Raw genomic sequence first — 18,954 nt, 5'->3', positions numbered from 1 at the left:
TATACTGTTGTTGTTTTTATACAGTTGGCTTACAGTAAACTCTTTCCTTTATTCCTCTCTGTTATTACACATTTCATACATGATGAAAACTGCATACTAATCACATTATTATTATTATTATTATAATTATTATTATTATTATAATTATTATTATTATTATTATTATGGAGATCTAGTTTGGTATAATATTTAAAAGTATGTAATTTCAGATGCAGATAAGCAGAAGATCAGTGTGTATCACCACTGCAAACGAGATTTCTAACGCTGCAGACTAGAGGTGCACGATATGGCAAAACTGTAAACTTCTGATGATTCAAGACGTTTCCATGATATATGTCACGATATTTATTTTTTCCAGAGTCTGATATCTTGGAATAGACAAAGTAGCACCACATTTAAAAATACTATCAAAAACTATGAATACAATGATTTAATATTTCACACACTGCGCTGCACTAAACCCAGTTAAACAGGAATAATTATGCATACTTTTTAATCAAACAGGCAGTTGGGAAGTATTTACATATTTCAGAAAAGTATAATGTGGCATCATTTATCACGATAATGATAAATATGGCCATACTGCCCAGCCCTACAGCAGTGTAGGAATTTCAAAACTCATCTTGTAATGTCCTATTATGGCCACAAGAGGGCAGTAAATGCTTTAGACTGAGTTTCAGGGTAGCGTTATAGAGATGGACAGAGTGGGCTGAGGAGTAGGATAAATGTTAGCAAAGCTTTAGACTGTAATTGACCATTTCAGACCACTTTAAAAAATGAATACAGTTTACAGTTCGAAGAAGAAGCAAAACATTTACTTTTAGGTCCAACATAATTTAATGTCTAGACGACTGTTTAGAAGTTACTATCTTCTAATCTGCCTGGGTTTTAAGTGGGAATTCCACTTCGCCATGACTATATTTGTGTTGTAGACATTTTATTTACTATCCAGAACCACCAGTGAACCTACACGAGTCTTCTGAGTTTATATGGAATGTTGATGATGGAAAATAGTGGAAAATCTGAAATAATAAGTTTTCTTTGGGGACTATTTTGCCTCACAGCGCCCTGCATGTATCCCTCCACCATGAATGGAATTGAAAAAAAAAATGTGTTTTAGGCTGCCTTGTGATGGACTGGTGACCTGTTCTGGGTGTTTACTTCCTTCTGCTTAATGACCATAGGCTCCAGCACCCCAACCAGAAGGTTATAACAGAAGCCAGCTGTCAGAGGTTGAAGCATCTATAAACCTTGCTTCTATTAATTTATATCAGTATTTCGGCCTGTACAGTAAATAATCTCATCAAAAGAATCAGAGAAACTGGAGAAATCTGTGCATAAAGGGCAAAGCTGAAAGCCCATGACCTTTGACCCCTCTGATGGCACTGCATTAAAAACTGGCATGTTTCAGTGATGGATATCGGTGCATGGGTTCAGGAATATGTTGACATACCTTCATCAATAAACACTGTCCATCAACTACATCCACAAATGCAAGTTAAACCTGTACTCTGCACAGTGGAAGTCAAACACCAACAATGTCCAGAAACGCTCTGGACTCGAGCTCATCTGAAATGGACTAATGCTCAGCAAACGTGTATTGTGGTCTGATGAGTCCACCTTTCAGATGGCAAGTTAAACCTGTACTCTACACAGGAAATCATAGATGTCTGTTTCTCCAGGCCAAAGAAAAAAAAGGACCATCCAGATTGTTACCAGTGTAAAGTTCAAAATCCAGCGTCTGTCATGGTGTGTGTGGGGGATTTTGGGTACCATGCAGATTCTGTGAAAGCACGTTTAACACAAATATATCTATACGTTTTGCAAGACATACTGCCTATAGGATGACAGGTTCAACTAACACGACAGTCCCACATTCTGCATGTGTCATCAGAGAGTGTAGGTGCTAGACTGGCCTGTCTGTCTCCTAGTGGAAACGTCTCCTGACGAAGTGCAAAATATGAAAATGAAGGCCCGAATAGTTGCATAATGGAAAACTGGCAAAAATTCTGCTTTCAAAACTGGATATATTGGTGTCTTCAGTCCCCAAATGATTAAGTTCTGTGAAAAGGAATGATGGTGATGTAACAGAGCGGTAAACAAACTCCTGCCCAAACATTTTGGGTATTCGGAGGCTTGTGTTAATTACATAAAATGCCATTTAATCACTTTCAAAGCAACCCTGCTGTTAAAAACCAGAACCATGAAGATGGACAGGCTTCCTTTCACTCGTCCTGCTTAAAGTCAGCAGTCTGTACATTAACTCTGGACACAGCGAAGCGATATCTGCTCATTTGTAGACGCCAAATTTGCTGAAACCGTGAAATTTACTGAGGAACGATGCTGAACAGTGTAGCTTGGTGTTCTGCCACAGATTTGCAGTGGGATTAAGGTCAGTGAAAGACATCTGCATTTTTCCTCCAGTGTGTTTTGGATCATCGCTGCTGCTGAAAGACAAACTCCAAACTCCTCCGTGTGTGTTTTCTGGCAGAGGGGTTCAGGTTTTTACCTCCTCCTGCTGAACAGCCTCCCTGCTAGCACTGTAAACTCGCACAGTCACATAACAGTCTGAAGGTGGTCACTGAACGACACTGACTTTGGTAACGATTATAATGGTGCTCAATGCACACTGAGCGATGAATGACAGGAATGAAACTTCAGTCAGCTGGAAATGGTACAAACTGAAATAGTTTGTGTCCAAAAGTGAAAAAAGGCCAAACGTTTTGGCAGAAAAAGGCAAAAGGCTACAGAGGTCTACAGTGAAATTAAAATTCTAAAAATAGTGATTGAAGAAAACAGCGTTCTTACTCTCCTATGCTGGTCAGCATAACAGTGTGAGCAGCAGAATCTCTCAAATATGGTCCGCTGCAGCTGACTGATATGTAAATGAGCTCTGTTCTGATTGGCTATGCCTCATTCCAAAATCAGCCCAGGCTGAAACACTCCTTATGACCACCTCCTTGTTTCAGCTCCACTTACTATATAGGTGCACTTTGTAGTTCTACAGTTACAGACTGTAGTCCATCTGTTTCTCTGATACTTTGTTAGCCCCCTTTTACCCTGTTCTTCAGTGCTCAGGACCCCCATAGACCCTCACAGAGCAGGTATTATTTGGGTGGTGGGTCATTCTCAGCACTGCAGTAACACTGACGTGGTGGTGGTGTGTTAGTGTGTGTTGTGCTGGTCTGAGTGGATCAGACACAGCAGTGCTGCTGGAGTTTTTAAATACTGTGTCCACTCACTGTCCACTCTATTAGACACTCCTACCTTGTCAATCCACCTTGTAGATGTAAAGTCAGAGACGATAGCTCATCTGCTGCTGCACAGTCTGTGTTGGTCATCCTCTAGTCCTCCATCAGTGGTCACAGGACGCTGCCCACAGGACGCTGTTGGCTGGATATTTTTGGTTGGTGGACTATTCTCAGTCCAGCAGTGACACTGAGGTGTTTAAAAACTCCAGCAGCACTGCTGTGTCTGATCCACTCAGACCAGCACAACACACACTAACACACCACCACCACGTCAGTGTTACTGCAGTGCTGAGAATGATCCACCACCCAAATAGTACCTGCTCTGTGAGGGTCCATGGGGTCCTGACCACTGAAGAACAGGGTGAAAGGGGGCTAACAAAGTATCAGAGAAACAGATGGACTACAGTCTGTAACTGTAGAACTACAAAGTGCACCTATATAGTAAGTGGAGCTGATAAAATGGACAATGAGCGTGGAAACAAGGAGGTGGTCAGAATGTTATGCCTGACTGGTGTATATTGCATACATCATATTTAACATCACAAAACAACTGAACCCTTGTGACAAAAATAGTGTGTGAACATTTTTTGTAAAAGTTATGTAAGTATGGAATGGCCATTTTTGATGCCCTGTATTTAAAGCGGTCACTAAAATGTAAATAAAGGATTGTTTTTAATGTAAAAGCTTAAACAAAAAACAGAAAATAAAATAATTGAAAGAGGTAGAATGGTTGACCCTCTGATGTCTGCGTTCAGTTTCTCGATTTGTTCATCTCCTCTTAAACTCCCCTTTAAAGGCTCTTCATATCACATGATCCTCATATGTTTCATATCTAAACGCTCCGTTATCTTCATCACTACTTTCCAAAACCGCTGCAGCAGCTTCAGCAGCTGTAAACTCTCTGCACGCCGTTTCACATGAGTCTCCGATGTGGACTGAATGAAGAATGAAGGGTTTCCGCCGTGACGGTCAGTCCTGACTGATTTCCTGAGTGTCCATTGGTCAGTTTCACACAGAATGTAGACGGACACACCAATCCACCAGTTCCACACGGTGAGAGGCAGATGACGTGTATCTCAGCCCCTCTTCACAGGCTCATAACTCCGGATGTGAGTCTCGTATGATCTGGTGATAAGATGGAATGGAAAGGGCGACTCTACAGATTCAGGAAGTGTTTGAACTGGATTTCTGAGCTGGATCATCACAAAGATATAGAAACACATATAGAAACAGAGAATCTGATGTATGGGCGAGTTCATGAACCCCAGAGGGTTAATATAAAGTTTTTCTTTGGAGGGGCTCAGTTCAGTAGAGCTGTTTTTACATTTACATACGACACAATAAGTGAGGAAATTTAATTAAAAACAGATTCAAATCGTGGTTTCAATATAAAAGTGATGAATCGTTCAGCCCCTCGTTCACAGGTCTCTATGTTCAGGTAGGCTGGTCTGTATGTCTGCCCGACTGTCACTGAGTGGACAGACCTTTCCATTAGGACTCTGATCTGGGTTACAACTACAGCTCTGTAGACTGTTCAGGTTCCAGCAGAGTTCCTGTATGTCAGCACTGAAAAATGAGAGGCAAAGGCAAATTAAATCACATTACAGTGCAGATGGTCTGCTTTAATGCCAGAGTATTTTGACTCATGTGAAGCATTTGGAGCTCCACACATGCACGCATTTATGGACAACGGTAAAATTCTGTACCTTAGAAAGAAGAACGGCAAAGGAAGTTCAAGAAATATCAGAAATCCAAGTAAGCGCACTGCTTTATGTGCACAAAACAAAACAAAACAAACACAAAAACACATTCTTAGAATTTGGCTTTTGCGAATATCATGAAAGTAGAGATACCGTATCAGCTTAAACAGAGTCGAAGGGGGGGGTTCAGCCAAAAACGCTAATGTTGCCAAAGGATTTCATGCTTCTAGTTTGCATTTACCGCTAGCAGCATTAGCGCATACGGCTGAGCTTTAAATGGGTCGGTTAGTGTTGAAGGCTTTTGCGCTCTTTAACAGCGAATCTCAGTCTGCTCTGGTTTGCTGTGGTGATGCATCACGAAAAGGCTGAGTGCATCTCCACGTTCTAGAATCAACACAAGTTGAGCTCATTAAGAACCGTTTTCTCCATTTTAATCATTGTGTGTGCAATTAGTACACAGGCACGTACACATCCACTGAAAGTAAACGCTAACAGCTTTCGTCCTGACGCTCTGTGCTGTTCCTGTACGTAAAGTCCGCTGGTTTCCTTCAGGAAGGAAACTTTGGTTCAGCAGAGCGAGACAGTGGTGCTAATTACAGTCTCGGGTCTTTGAATCTGTTATGGGTTTTTTCGGGATTTGATGACTTTGTTAAATGAATGATTAGAGTCGGTTTTCTGGATTAAGTTTAGTCCTGGACCATAAATGATTCTTAACTGTTACTTAACATTAAAGCCACACTGATTCTAACACTGTGTTATCAACATTTCACTGGAAGAAAACCTTGTATCTCCAAAATGGTGCCTTTACAGGAGAAGGAAAAAACATATTTACTTTTAATGGAAGTCAATGGAACCAGACTTTTTTACAAGAAATTCTGGACCATTTCTTTGGGTCCATTCTTAATGAAATTTACACACAATGTAAAGGAGAACAGGCATTTTCAAATTACGTCAAAAACTACAAAAATGGAGATACGAGGTTTTCTTCCCACAACAACGATTTATTAATGAAAAGGCTTTTACATGTGCAAATAGAGAGATGGCACGATATCATTTTTTCATTTCTGATACCAATATTGGTGCTAAAAAACATAAAAGGCCCAAATCATTCATTTTCAGCGTGTTATTTTTTCCTCTACCTTACACTCGTGTGGTTTTATGTACCAACTCATTTCTACATGACCATTTTACAACCTCTATTCATTTGAATTAAACAGGCTGTTTTGGTTACTGTGCCTTGAAGACTGATATATGCAGATGAGCTCAGTAACCTCTCATTCGAAACAGCAGAGCGAACTGAAACACTCCTTATAAGTTCAGTGTGAATGGGCGTGGCTAAATTGCAGTAGGCTGATATGCAAATATGTTGGTTTCTGTGACGTCACAAAAACAGTGAATTCGAAACAGGCTATAAATGGACTGTAAGGACTGAGGAGTGAACGGTACGCGTTTAAAGACGACATCAAACTCAAAAAAAGTGAGGAGAATTTGGTTTTCTATGAAATGAAACATACTTTATGCAAGGACGTGAACACAGCCGCTTCGAGCTACGCAGATGGGGTTTTGCGCGTAGTTGCATTCAAAAATGTGCCACAACGCATTTCATAACAACGCAAACACGAGCTGCATTCTGAGCGTTAGAGCAAGGGGCGCTATAGCGCAGCCAAGCCTGTCCATGCGGTCTCATACGGCAAGCGTGTTTTCTAAACTGCCACAGCAGACGAGCAGCTGAGTCTCACGCAAAGATGATTTACATAATCATAAAAATATGATCCATTATTGCCTTTCCATTCCAGCAGAAGAGGTAAAGCAGCTCACTCTCCACTACTGCACACATTTAGCTGTTGAGGCTGTTGGAACAACAGTAGACCCTCTCTGATTTGTCCTCTAGCGCCCCCTTCAGTACTGAGTATTTTACCTGCCATAGTAACATAAGAATGCAGGCTGAGTTTGTACAGAAGGGCTGAGCTCATTTGAATTCGCGTACGTGCATGAAATATGATCCGGGCCTGAGTGTCCGCTAATGCTCATACCAATCCTAGATTTTTTTCTTTAAAAGCTTTTAAGCCTTAAATAAATATTTTTAATTGAAGCACTTCCACTTAAGATGAGCTCAAACTACTCAAACTCTGTATAAATGCACCACCAGCATGAGTTTTAAAAAAGGTGCAAATTGTGTGTTTTCATTCAGTTAAAAAGGCTGGATTAGTTACAGGATTATTTTCTGATATTAGGAATAGGGAGTTCTTTCTTTGCCTTAGAGTTAAAAATACAGAGTTTTCTTTTTCTGATAATAATAATAATAATAATAATAATAATTAATATTAGAAGACCAGACTATCCACTTTTTCTAGCTTGAGGTTTGACCTCTGAATGTAGTGTGCCAGAAAGCCAGTAAGTTGTGATGGTGAGGTCACAACACATGGACGTTTAGTTGCCTCTGACTGGTCTAACCATATAATAATTAAAATAACCAAGATAATGTTTGAAAATTGCTCTCTCTTAAATTGCATTTTTTATATAAACAACCTGTCAGCCCTAAATAATAATAATAATAATAATAATAATAATAATCATCATCAACAACAACAGCAACAAAAATTATTTGGACCTTTGTGCGACACTTTAAAATGTATAAATCTGATTGTGTCATTTTATTTTTGGTATTCTTTGCGACTGCTGATTTTCAGATGGTTACTTCTTTGCAGATTTCTGCAGGTTTGCATCCAAAAATGTCTTGGTACACGATCCATCAGTGACCATGAGGTCAGCGACACCACTGCAAGAAAAACATCTCCACATCTGAGCTTTACAGAACCTTTAGTGCAGTCTGGCTTCATTTTATGAAGTAACCTGAAGAACTTGCTCAACGTTTACCAACAGTGTCCAAACACTTTTTGAGGCCACTGTAGAATGTAAACGAAGCAATTACAGCTTATTAAGTTTGCTTGAAATGTAGGAACATGTATCCTTCACCTCTGTAGTAAACCGAGTGATGCAGAGCGTACCGTTAACAATAAAGGAGTCCAGGACTAAACTATATGCCCGAAAAGCCGACCCACAGTAAACAACACATAACCAAATACTGGTCCTTATGTGTGGTGGAGGACTAGTCTGTACAACACCAACACTCAAAACTAATCCAAACATGCAGTCGTGTGTGATGCAGACATCGAGAATGTGTTTCTACAGAGAAATCAATCTTTAGGGTTAAGAAAAAAAAAGATAAAAAAAAAACCACGCTGTGCTTCAGCAAGTACAAAATCTAAACAGCCAAAGTAAAGGATCTGGCGTTTCCAGACAAAACGCAGGGTGACCAGAAAAACGGCTGTCCAAGACGATTTCCATCAAAGTCTGCTGTATTGTGTTTCCCCACTTTGTGCAGAAAATCCAAACTGTGCAACCATGCAAAACGATCCAAGCTGTAGTAACACGTGAAATGAAAAACCCGCTGCTCTCCTCATGGTACCTCCAACTAGTGATGAATAAAGTATACAGCCTCTCTTAAGGAACTCCTAAAACAAGCTTTCATTTAAAATGAGTGAAATGCATGGCGACTTTGTTTACCCCCTTTTTGTCCCCATCATATTTACTATGCAGCTCCTGTAGACTGGCTGATTCTGGCTACTCTCGGTCAGCATGTGCTATTTAAAAGCACATTTCAGTGCTGCTTCCAGGTGACCGAGCTAATATTGTTCAAAAAGGAGAAAAAAAACAGAACCGTTTTCTATTAAAGTTACACTCGTGGAAACAGGCCTAAGTGCTCTAGTGATTAAAAGGGGAGTGAATCGTCATTTCTTCGTCATTTCAACCTGCAGGAGCTTCTTTTCTTGTTCAAAACTCCACTTTGCAGGCAGGGAATGTCTCTTCTTGCATGGCCACTGTGCTGTTGCTGCCCAACACTGTTATGGCCAGTTCCTTTTGTCTCTCGTGTGTGTCCTGGTACCAGTCATGCATCGTCAGCGAATCGAAAGTGGGGATCAGGGTGACCTGGAGTAGAGGTTATAAAAAAGAAATGTGTCATCTAATCACGAAAATACGCAAATTAAACTAAAATTAGTTTTAGTATGCATTTATCTGTGGCTCTGCACACCAATGTAGTGTTATATTAGTTTTTAGTTAATGTGTAATTAGTGGTGACCTGTGAGTGCTGGACCTAGCAAGGGGGTCAGCAACCCAACTGTTAAGAAGAGACATTTTGTCCTTTCAACAAAAATCCTACCACAACATTTTATGTCCCATATGTCTCAGTATGTGCTGACGTCCTAGTATAGGCTAATAATATAAACGAAAATGCAGACTTACTTTGCTCTGCTTTAAGCTTTAGCTCAGCTGTAGCCACTTTTCTTGCATCTCTGGCAGGAAACTTTTCCACAAAAGTAGAACAGTTTCTCGTAAAATGTCTCTCAACGTTTTTACAAGGCTGAAGTCGCTTTTCATTCACCAGATTCTTGTTCTAATACTCCTGTTCCACCTTAAATTGTGCCGCAGTTACATTCTGGCACCTCAGATACCATTTAAGGTGGAACGGGAAAATTCAAACGAGAAACTGACTTAAGCTTTGTGACTTTTTAGTGTTTGGCAGTTTCTCATTGCAGATTAAACGTATCAGGAAACCAGCTGGAGTGATTATAAATACAAATAAGTCAGTTTGTCTCCAAACTATCCACATTATCGTATATCTGAGCTCGTATGTATCAGTTTTACAGCGACACTTTCAGTAAAGAGTCCTGACATAGAGCTGCCGCAGCTGTTTTACATTCCTAACAACTAACCAGAACCTGCTTAGACTAAGACTCATATTCACAGTGACATATCTAGAACCTCCAGCAGGACTTCCTAATTATGTTGGTAGTTAATCTAATACGTAAGGCCTTCAGTCCAGCTCCTGAAGTCCTAACCAATGGGAGAGCTTGCTTAGCTGTATCTGTCTAGATACCATAGAGAAACCAATCCTGATTGGATTGTTTTTCGCTTGTGCAGTCCAACTTAAACATAACAACAAAATAAGAATATTAACAAAACACCTGCAAATACAACAAGCGTGATGATTATTAATTAAAAATATATATACATACACACACACACACACACACACACACACACACACGTATGTATGAGTTTCCAGAAGTCTTTCTTGGAAGGACCTGAAGGCCCTGAGGGTGCCCCACTGATTGTACCATACATTAGCATGCACATGCAAAGACAAATTAATGCTAAAAGTGATTTTATTTTCTGCAATTGAGGGCACAACTAACCTGCACATCTGGCCAAGCCACCTTGCCTTCTAGCAGAGAGTCCAGGATGGGCCTCATGATCGACTCCTTGTAAGGTTCCTCTCCACTTATTATATAACATGAAGAGCGCACACGGCGGAAAAACTCCACATCAATGGTGGATGCTGCAAAGCCTGAGGGCAGATACGCCAGGTCCAAATAAACCGTTGTGGCAATTGTCTTGTTCCCCACTGGACCTGCACAGAAAAGACAGAACAATTAGGTTCTGGACACTCTTAACACAGAGTGAGAAGAAGCCTTCTCCCATAGAATACACTGGAGTCAGAGTACAGCACTGCAGCACCAATGGACCATTCTGGAAAAACGTATATGAATAAACTGTACGTCAGTAAACATGCAGTAAACAAGCTTCCCTGTAGTGCAGATCAGTTCTTTTGCTTACTTAAATAAAACATATTTAGCATTAAAGTTAAGTATTTAAGTTAAATGCTTAACAGATAAAAGCTTTAAATTTAAAGCAGGAAATTTAATTTCAAATTTTGCAACAATCACAAACTAAAGCGCTGTAACAAAACTTGTGGTCTAAACCTCAATTCACAATTGTGGATTTTTGGTTTTGATTTTGCACTTAAAAATGAATTTTTATTTTGGGATTTTGCTGTGTTGTCACATTTTGCCACAAGGAAAAAGAAAAAAAAAAAAACAGGGGGGAACACCAAGTGAAAAAAGATATCCTTTTGCTTCTCGTACAAATGGTAACACTTGCAATTTCAAAAAGTGACTTTCAACGCCTTATTCAACCTTATTCAACACCTTAAATCAAGTCAAGTCAAATGGAGACAGTGGCAAGGAAAAACTCCCTAAAAGCAAGAGGAAGAAACCTTGGGAGGAACCAAGACTCAGAAGGGGAACACATCCTCCTCTGGTCGACACCAGATAGTAAACAGCGTTAGAATAAAATATTAGAATACAAAACAGGGAAAAAACAGGTGGAGCAATGGTTAATTAGACAGTGTGAGTTTATGCAGCAGCAGCAGTAGAAGCTGAAGCTCCACAAGTTCTTTTACAAACAGCTTGGATCAGTTTGAGCTACTTTTGGAAATGCACCACATCTTGGTTGTTCATTGGTTAATTAAAGAAGTCAAAAAACAGTGGAAATGCATACCTGATGGTGGCCTGGCACCTCCTGATGGTGGCCTAGTGCTACTAACAGTGCTACGAGAGGCAGGCTTTGTGTCCAGACTGGATGTAGCCCGAATTGTACCACTTGCGGTTGAATGAGTACCTGTCTTTGTCTTGCTATTCTGTGCCAAACTGCTTGCAGATGACACCTTTTGTGTGCCAGACGTTGCTGTTTTTTTGGGTTTTGCAGTCACATTCTTTGGAGATTTGCCTTGGGCATCAGTGTCAGGGTCAGCCATGCAGGCGCCAGGCTGAGGCGGCAGAGGAGGCAAGTCCTTCATTGGCGCCGGTGGAGGATCTGGGGAGGAATGTGTAGAGTGTCTGTGTAATGAGTGGCTAGTAGGGTGATCATGTGGATGATGTGGTGGGAATTCAGAAGAGTCCTCGTCAGAATCCAAATCCTCACTAATGGAGGGACACTCTCCGGTAGCAGGTGGGACATCTGAGTCTGAGGGAGGGAGGGAGTCGCTAACAGAGGTTAGCGTTGTCTCCTGGCCCTGTGGAGAGTTACAGTCACTGTTGTTTCCCTGGGAGGGCAGCTTGACAAGCTCCTGAGAAAGGTCACTTTCGGTCGAGAACTCATGAGGACTCGGGCTGGGTAACCCAGGGGACGAGGCCTTTTGGTTGTCAGAAGATTTGTGATGTTGAAATTCGCAGGGTGAGACCAAGCACAAGTCAACATCGTGGGGTGGAACATCAGTGTAAAGATCTTGGGGTCCAGAGAGATGATTCTCTGACCCATCGTATGTTTGCCTACAATTATGAGATGTTCTCAAAGGTAGTGACATGTCTGTTTTGGAATCCGTTTCTACCAAATGTCCATTGGTGTACATTCTGTCTTCGGCCTTGCAGGAAGGTGGGAGTACTTGCTCAAAAGAAACAGACAATGAATCATCAACTTCAGTGGAATGTGGAGAACCTACTTCAGCAGGTAAAGATGTGACTGTTGAGGAGGCATCAGGCAGCATGTCCTTAAAAGAGCCTAACGATGGGAAACTGGACTGCTTGTCTTGCGAGGAAGTGGAGTTGTTTCCCAAGTGACTTTTTGAGCTACCAGCCTCAGAGTTTCTGTAGGATCCCTCATGACTATCTTCAAAACTGAGACTGGGCACCTTGATCCCCAAGCTACTGTCCTCACCTGAGCCCTGAGGATCATCTTCAGGAGACTGATGGAATGGAGTGTGTCCTGCACTGTTTGGTGGAGAGACCATCTCAAGTGTTTTCTCATCACAGCTTGCACAAGCATCTTCTGGTCCACTTCTCAAAAGCTCCTCTTTGAGACCACCATCCTCCATCCACCTGTGCTCTGTTGGTGTGAGATCAAAATTGACACTTTTCTCACTTTTTGGAGTCTTTGCAAGTGGTGAAAGAGGACCAATAGCAGAGTTGGAGGCAGGAACCGTCTCCATACTTCGAAATTTCTCTGGACTTTCAGATAACTCTGCTTTGGCCCCCGATCCATTCAATTCACGATCATGCTGTGCACCATCAGCTGCTGAACATAAAATATTGCCCTCAGCATCTCGCATTTCACTACGCTCATTTTCAATCTTCAACTTCTCCAAGTCTGCACTAACATCCTCAGGTGTGGACATCTTTGACCGACTTGCATCTCCTTCAGAATTTGGTTTCGGAGCGCCCTCGTTTTTCTCTGGCTTCGACTTCCCTTTTGGTATACCATCCTTTTTAGGGATGGTCGCATCCTTCTTTATAGGTCCATTCTTTCCAGAGGACTTCCTTGCGTCAGCAGATGCCGATAAGCTTCCGGCTGGTTTCTTCACATCCTTAACAGGAGGTTTAGTGGTTGTTTTTTTCTCCTCTGGCTTGACCTCCTTTTTAATCTCCTTCTTTATTTCAGGTTTAATGTCTTTCTTAGGCTTAGGACCCAGGTCTTTCTTCAGGGGGTCCTTCTTTTTCTCAGCGTTTTCATCCTTCCTTGCAACACTCGTTGAAGGCCTCTCCTCTTTCTTCTTAATTTCCTTCTTCTCCTCTTTCACAGGGTCTTTTCTAACCACTTGCTTTTCAGGCTTAGAGGTTCTTTGTTTCATATCATCTTTTGGCTTTGCTTTGTCTTCCCCTTCTTTACCCTCTTTTTGGCTATTTTCAGTAATGGACTTGGGCTTAACCTTAGTGTCTTGCTTCTTTATGTCAACTTTGCTTACCTTTTCTTTGAGGAGTGAGGTGCTCCCTGGTCTCGAGTCTTTGGAAAGAGACTTAAGGCTTTCCTTGCTCTCTGCACGCTTTGGTTGTTTATCAACTTTGGATGACCCAAGGTCCTTTAAACTCACCACTGGGTTTTTGAGGAAGTCTAGATGTTTCAATCTCTCTAACCCCTCAAAAATCTTGGCCTGTGGCGTGCAACCAGGGAACAGAACTCGAATTATTTTCTCCTGAGGGTTAGCAGGATGCCAAACCAACAGGGCACAAATGGAAACCAGGCAAGGTAGAGGGATCTCTGATCCTTTTACATTAGAGGCACTGCTGGGCCATGTTTGCATAATATTCTCTAGCTCTTTACTACCTTTGACGGGATTAAGGATGTACAGCTCGAGACGCCCCACACCCATCTTCTGAAAGAGGATCATTGGTTCAATGCTTGGGCTATTGGGACGACTGAGGGATTCTGGGGAGATAGATAACTTTTCTAAATGCTGTAGTGTTAGTGCAACCAGATCACAACCCCGCAAGACTTTGGGATCGCCTTGTTGTGTCTTAAGTCTTTCCGGCGCATTGAGGAACACAACCCCAATTTCTGGAGAAATCAAGTTCCTCTGCCAGTCCTCACTGCTATGGGAGCCAGCTGACTCCTCTTCCTCCTGCTCCACTGCTTTCCTGCGGAGGAGGCTGTTCACTCCAGGCAGGTTATCCGAACCAATGTGTGTTAGCAATATAGAGTCAACCCTGTCCAAATGTCTCACCAGTTTCCAAAAACAGGACCTGGGATCAGATCCACCGTTGACCAGGACATTGAAACCGTTCACAGCAAAGAAGGCAGAGTCACCCCTTCCACCGGGGAACACATAGCAGCAGGGACGCGACAGCTTTAGGAAACCAACTGTGCTAGGAGGCTCCAGGAGTTCAAAAGGTGACTGAGGTTCCAGGGATTCCGAGAGATATTCCGTAAACTCCTGCAAACCTTCCATCTCTGGTAGCACTGATGGAGGGTTGGTCTTGATTTCGATGAAGTCTTGCAAGTTGTGGTTCTCCAACTGAGAATGCTTCCACATTCCAGACTTGGGGCAACTCAGGGTGAGGCTTGCTTTTTGTGTAGGATCTGCTGAGCTTAACAGCTCACCAATCTGCATTAGGGAAAAGAAATTCAGTGTGGTTACAACGTCTGATTATTTTTAAGTTCAGATCAATCAATATGTATTTGGATATGAAAATAGAAAAAAGTCTGGTAATACTTTGGTGAGGGGAGGCATTATAATTTCAATAATTAGTGAATTATTGGGTGAATTTTTGGCACTTTTGTGTACTGCACATCATTTTTGCACGTTCTTTATTGATATGAAGACATCGATGAGACAATTTGATGAGACTCAATCTTACGGGTTTAGGTACTGACCAGAAGCTGTAAATAAGCCAGGCTCATGTATACCACATTTTCAATTAAAGCCTATATACCAAATATTCAATATTGCATACTACGCAAGTTAATTTATACAGCACCTTTTATACGGTCATTTATAGTGCTTTACAACTGAGGAAATACAAAGATAATTCAAATTCAAATTTGACAGAAAGTAAAGGAGTAACAAAGTAAAGGACAATGGAAATTAAAACATGATTCAAACATGTTACAACACATTTTAGAAGAAATTAATCATTAAAATAAAGTCAAAGTAAGTCAATACCTTCAATCTTCACTTTAGAAAAGAAGGTCAATTTGTCTTTAGAGGTTAATGGTAATTTATTATGGAGGTATTGACAGTAATCAAAAGAAAATCAGCTTACTGTAAACCTCAAGTCCTAGTGCTTACATACCTCTTCATCTGCAAATATCTGGATGAAGTCATTTAGTGAAAAGCATCCAGTTTGCAACACAAGGTCTCCAGAGTCTTCCACACACTGCCCGGCGAGAATCAGTAGCTTGTGACGAGACACGTCAGAAATAAGTCGCCGAACCTGTGAAGGCAAAGACGAACTACTGTATAGTATTTCCATAAAATATTGCTATTATAAGAGTATAAATAAAAAAGAAAACGCTCATCACATTCATCAACTCAAGCATAAGATGTGGCTGCTGTGCAATTTTGAAAGTTGAATTAAATGTTTAACACATTTTCAAGACCTCACAAAGGAAAAACAACACTTAACTCAAATATGGCATGTGGTTCTTTATGCTTTATTTAAATAGCCTGGTTGAAAATCAAACACTGATATGCGCTTTGAGGTACATTATATGCGTAAGTTATGTTGGTAGACCTGTTCTCAATTTCCCTATCTAGCTGCACTAACTGCTCTCTGTTTTCAGAGTGTTTGACTTCGCTATCAGCTCTACGTCCTCTAGCCCTTCATTCATGGTCAGTTTCTGCGGGTTGAGGACCCGAGCAATATGAAAATTTGGTGGCTCATTTTAAGGGGTTAAAAATGATAAAAACTGATATCAGTTGATGCAATATTATATTAATACTTCAGCTTTTAATTTTGCATTCTAATAACTTCAGTTAAACAGTGCTTCAGTGACTGATTCTCAGTGGTCACAGTTCTTAAACAGCAAAAACCTGCAGTGCTAAAAAGATACACCATATGAACAAAAGTATTGGGACACCTACACATCACACCTACAGGAGCTTTTATGAATCCCATTATAAATCCAGAGGCATTAATATGGAGTTGGTCCCCCTTTACAGCTCTAACAGCTTCCACTCTTCTGGGAAGCTTCTACAAGATTTTGGAGAGAGTCTGTGGGAATTTGTGTCCGTTCATCCTGAAGAGCATTAGTGAGGTCAGACACTGATGTTGGACGAGAGGGTCTGGCTCACAATCTCCGTTCTAGTTCGTCCCAAAGGTGTTCAGTGGGGTTGAGGTCAGGGCTCTGTGAAGGCCAGTCAAGTTCTTCCACACCAAACTCACCCAGCCAGGCCTTTATGGAGCTGCTTTGTGCACTGGGGCTCAGTCAGGCTGGAACAGAAAAGGTTCTTCCCCAAAACTGTTCCCACAAAGCTGGAAGTTTACAATTGTCTATAATGTCTTGGTGCTGAAGCATTAAGATTCCCTTCACTGGAACTAAGGGTTCTAGACCAACCCCTGAAAAACAGCCCCATATCATCATCCCTCCTCCACCAAACTGTACAGCTGGCACAGTGCAGTCAGGCAGGTAACGTTCTCCTGGCCTTCGCAAACCCAGACTCGTCCATCAGACTGACAGATAGAGAAGCTGATTGGTCACTCCACAGAATACGTTTCCACTGCTCCAGAGTCCAGTGGTGGCGCTTTACTCCACTCCATCCGACACCTGGCATTGTGAATTTTGATCTTAGGCTTAAGTACAGCTGCTCAGCCATGGACACTCCTTTTGTGAAGCTCCTAATGTGCAGTTATTTTGTTGATGTTGCTTCCGGAGGCAATTCGGAACTCTTTAGTGAGCGATTCAGAGGATAAGCACTGGGCGCTTCAGCACTCAGCGACCCCACTCTGTGAGTTTGAGTGGTCTAGCACTTCGTGGCTGAGCTGTTGTTGCTCCTGGATGCTTCCATTTCACAATAATAGCACTTACAGCTGTCAGGGGCAGATCTAACAGGGCAGTAACTTAACATACTGACTTGTGGAAGAGGCGGCATCCTATGACAGTGCCATGTTTAAAGTCACTGAGCTCATCAGTTCGACCCTCTCCTGCCAGTGTTTGTCTATTGAGACTGGAAGACTATGTGTTAATTTTATCCACTGGTTAGCAATGAGTGTGGCTGAAACACCTGAACTCAATAATTAGGAGGTGTCCTAATACTTCTGTCCACATAGTGTATAAACATTGTTGCCCTGAGGGCAGAACTATGCAAAAAAGTTGGTAATCATCAGCACATTACCAATATTTTTGCTGATACTGATAAATCAGCGATTCAGCTTTCTGTGGGCTGAAAATTATTTGTTTGGTGGATTGTTAGGACCAGCAGTTTAATACATGTGATGACTTTTTGCAGCCAGAGCTTCAAGCATCATCTTCATGAATCAGAATTTAATACATAGCAGTAGAAAATTAGCCATTTTCCAATATTGTTTTACATTTACGATACATATTAAGGATTTGAGTGAACCCTGCAGGAACGTGTGTAAGACTACTGTTGCGCTGTACTGCAAACATCAAGAAGATGAAGAAAAATAACATTTACACTCATAAGAAATGTTGCTCAAGCAGTGGCTGAACACGTCCACATGTTTACATAGCTGAACATCTGCAAATCCCACAAACAAATACCTCTGGTGGATTTGTAGAGGAAGAACCGCTGTAATGGAACCACGTGCAGCGCACATTCTTAGTGTTCTAATAAACATTACATTAAATGTTGACCACAGCTTACTAAAATATTAATACAAATACTCAAGAACGGATAGAGAAAAAAGCCAATTTTAGTGACACGAGTGCATTTTTTTTTTTTTTTAAATAAGCTTTTAGTCAAGCAAGGGCTCACATGTGTCAAATTACTCAGAAGAGCACTGATCTAGGGTCAGTCTTTAGCTTCTGGGAACAAAACAAACAAAATGAGGAAACTGAAGCTGGTAATGCTTTACCTCTGAGCAAACCAAAACATGAGACGGGTTCACCACCACCTGGGTCTCCAGGACATCGCCACTGTGTTGCAGTGTCCTCTGGCCTGGAGAGAGAGAGGGGAAAAAACAAAAAGGAGGAGAGGATCAGAGAGGAACCACAAAGCCGACAGCTAATCCGTTGATCCAATGTACGGATCCACTGAGCAGATGCTTACAGTGAGGTAAGAATCCACACAGGAGGAGTCTGACATCAGCTAAAGCCAGAAATGAAACAAACGTCCCAGGTAATTGTCTAAAGGTGAATTCAGGTGATGGCACTGACGCCTGCAGGCTGACAGGGAGAGAACTTAAAACAACATTATACACCGATACTCTTCTACGCTCATTGTCCATTTTATCAGCTCCACTTACTATATAGGTGCACTTTGTAGTTCTACAGTTACAGACTGTAGTCCATCTGTTTCTCTGATACTTTGTTAGCCCCCTTTTACCCTGTTCTTCAGTGGTCAGGACCCCCATGGACCCTCACAGAGCAGGTGCTATTTGGGTGGTGGATCATTCTCAGCACTGCAGTAACACTGACGTGGTGGTGGTGTGTTAGTGTGTGTTGCGCAGTTCCACAGCTCCACAGTCCAATGCCTGGGGGGGCTTCATACCCCTCTAGCCCACGCTTGGCATTGGACATGGTAACTCCAGTGCTTAAAGCTAGTATAAGGACTGTCTGAATACTTTTGGTGCATTTAAAACCAAGCTGAGTTCAAAACTATTTGCAGGGCTGCATATATGTACATAAATCTGGTCCTGTTTATATTGCAATTCTATTCTCTAGTGCTCTAAAACAAACAAAACTAGTGTGAACACTTGGGGAATGTG

The 18,954-nt window shown here is 41.6% G+C and overlaps 1 protein-coding gene across 1 annotated transcript in view; it reads right to left on the bottom strand.

Annotated features, from left to right (window-relative positions):
- Nucleotides 1-4,842: 4,842 nt before the first annotated feature.
- The window catches only part of map1sa (microtubule-associated protein 1Sa), a 53,303-nt gene continuing 39,191 nt past the window's right edge, over nucleotides 4,843-18,954 (bottom strand). The window contains exons 3-7 of the mRNA XM_036586577.1: nucleotides 18,103-18,185; nucleotides 15,358-15,498; nucleotides 11,354-14,669; nucleotides 10,210-10,424; nucleotides 4,843-8,941 (exon numbers count right to left, since the gene is read on the bottom strand). Of these exons, the coding sequence (XP_036442470.1) occupies nucleotides 8,786-8,941; nucleotides 10,210-10,424; nucleotides 11,354-14,669; nucleotides 15,358-15,498; nucleotides 18,103-18,185 (3,911 nt within the window). The 3' untranslated portion in view covers nucleotides 4,843-8,785. The remainder of the gene's footprint in view (nucleotides 8,942-10,209; nucleotides 10,425-11,353; nucleotides 14,670-15,357; nucleotides 15,499-18,102; nucleotides 18,186-18,954) is intronic.

This window comes from Colossoma macropomum, unplaced genomic scaffold (genome assembly GCF_904425465.1).
Source record: "Colossoma macropomum unplaced genomic scaffold, Colossoma_macropomum, whole genome shotgun sequence".
NCBI lineage: Eukaryota > Metazoa > Chordata > Actinopteri > Characiformes > Serrasalmidae > Colossoma > Colossoma macropomum.
This window is presented reverse-complemented; position numbering and strand designations above follow the sequence as displayed.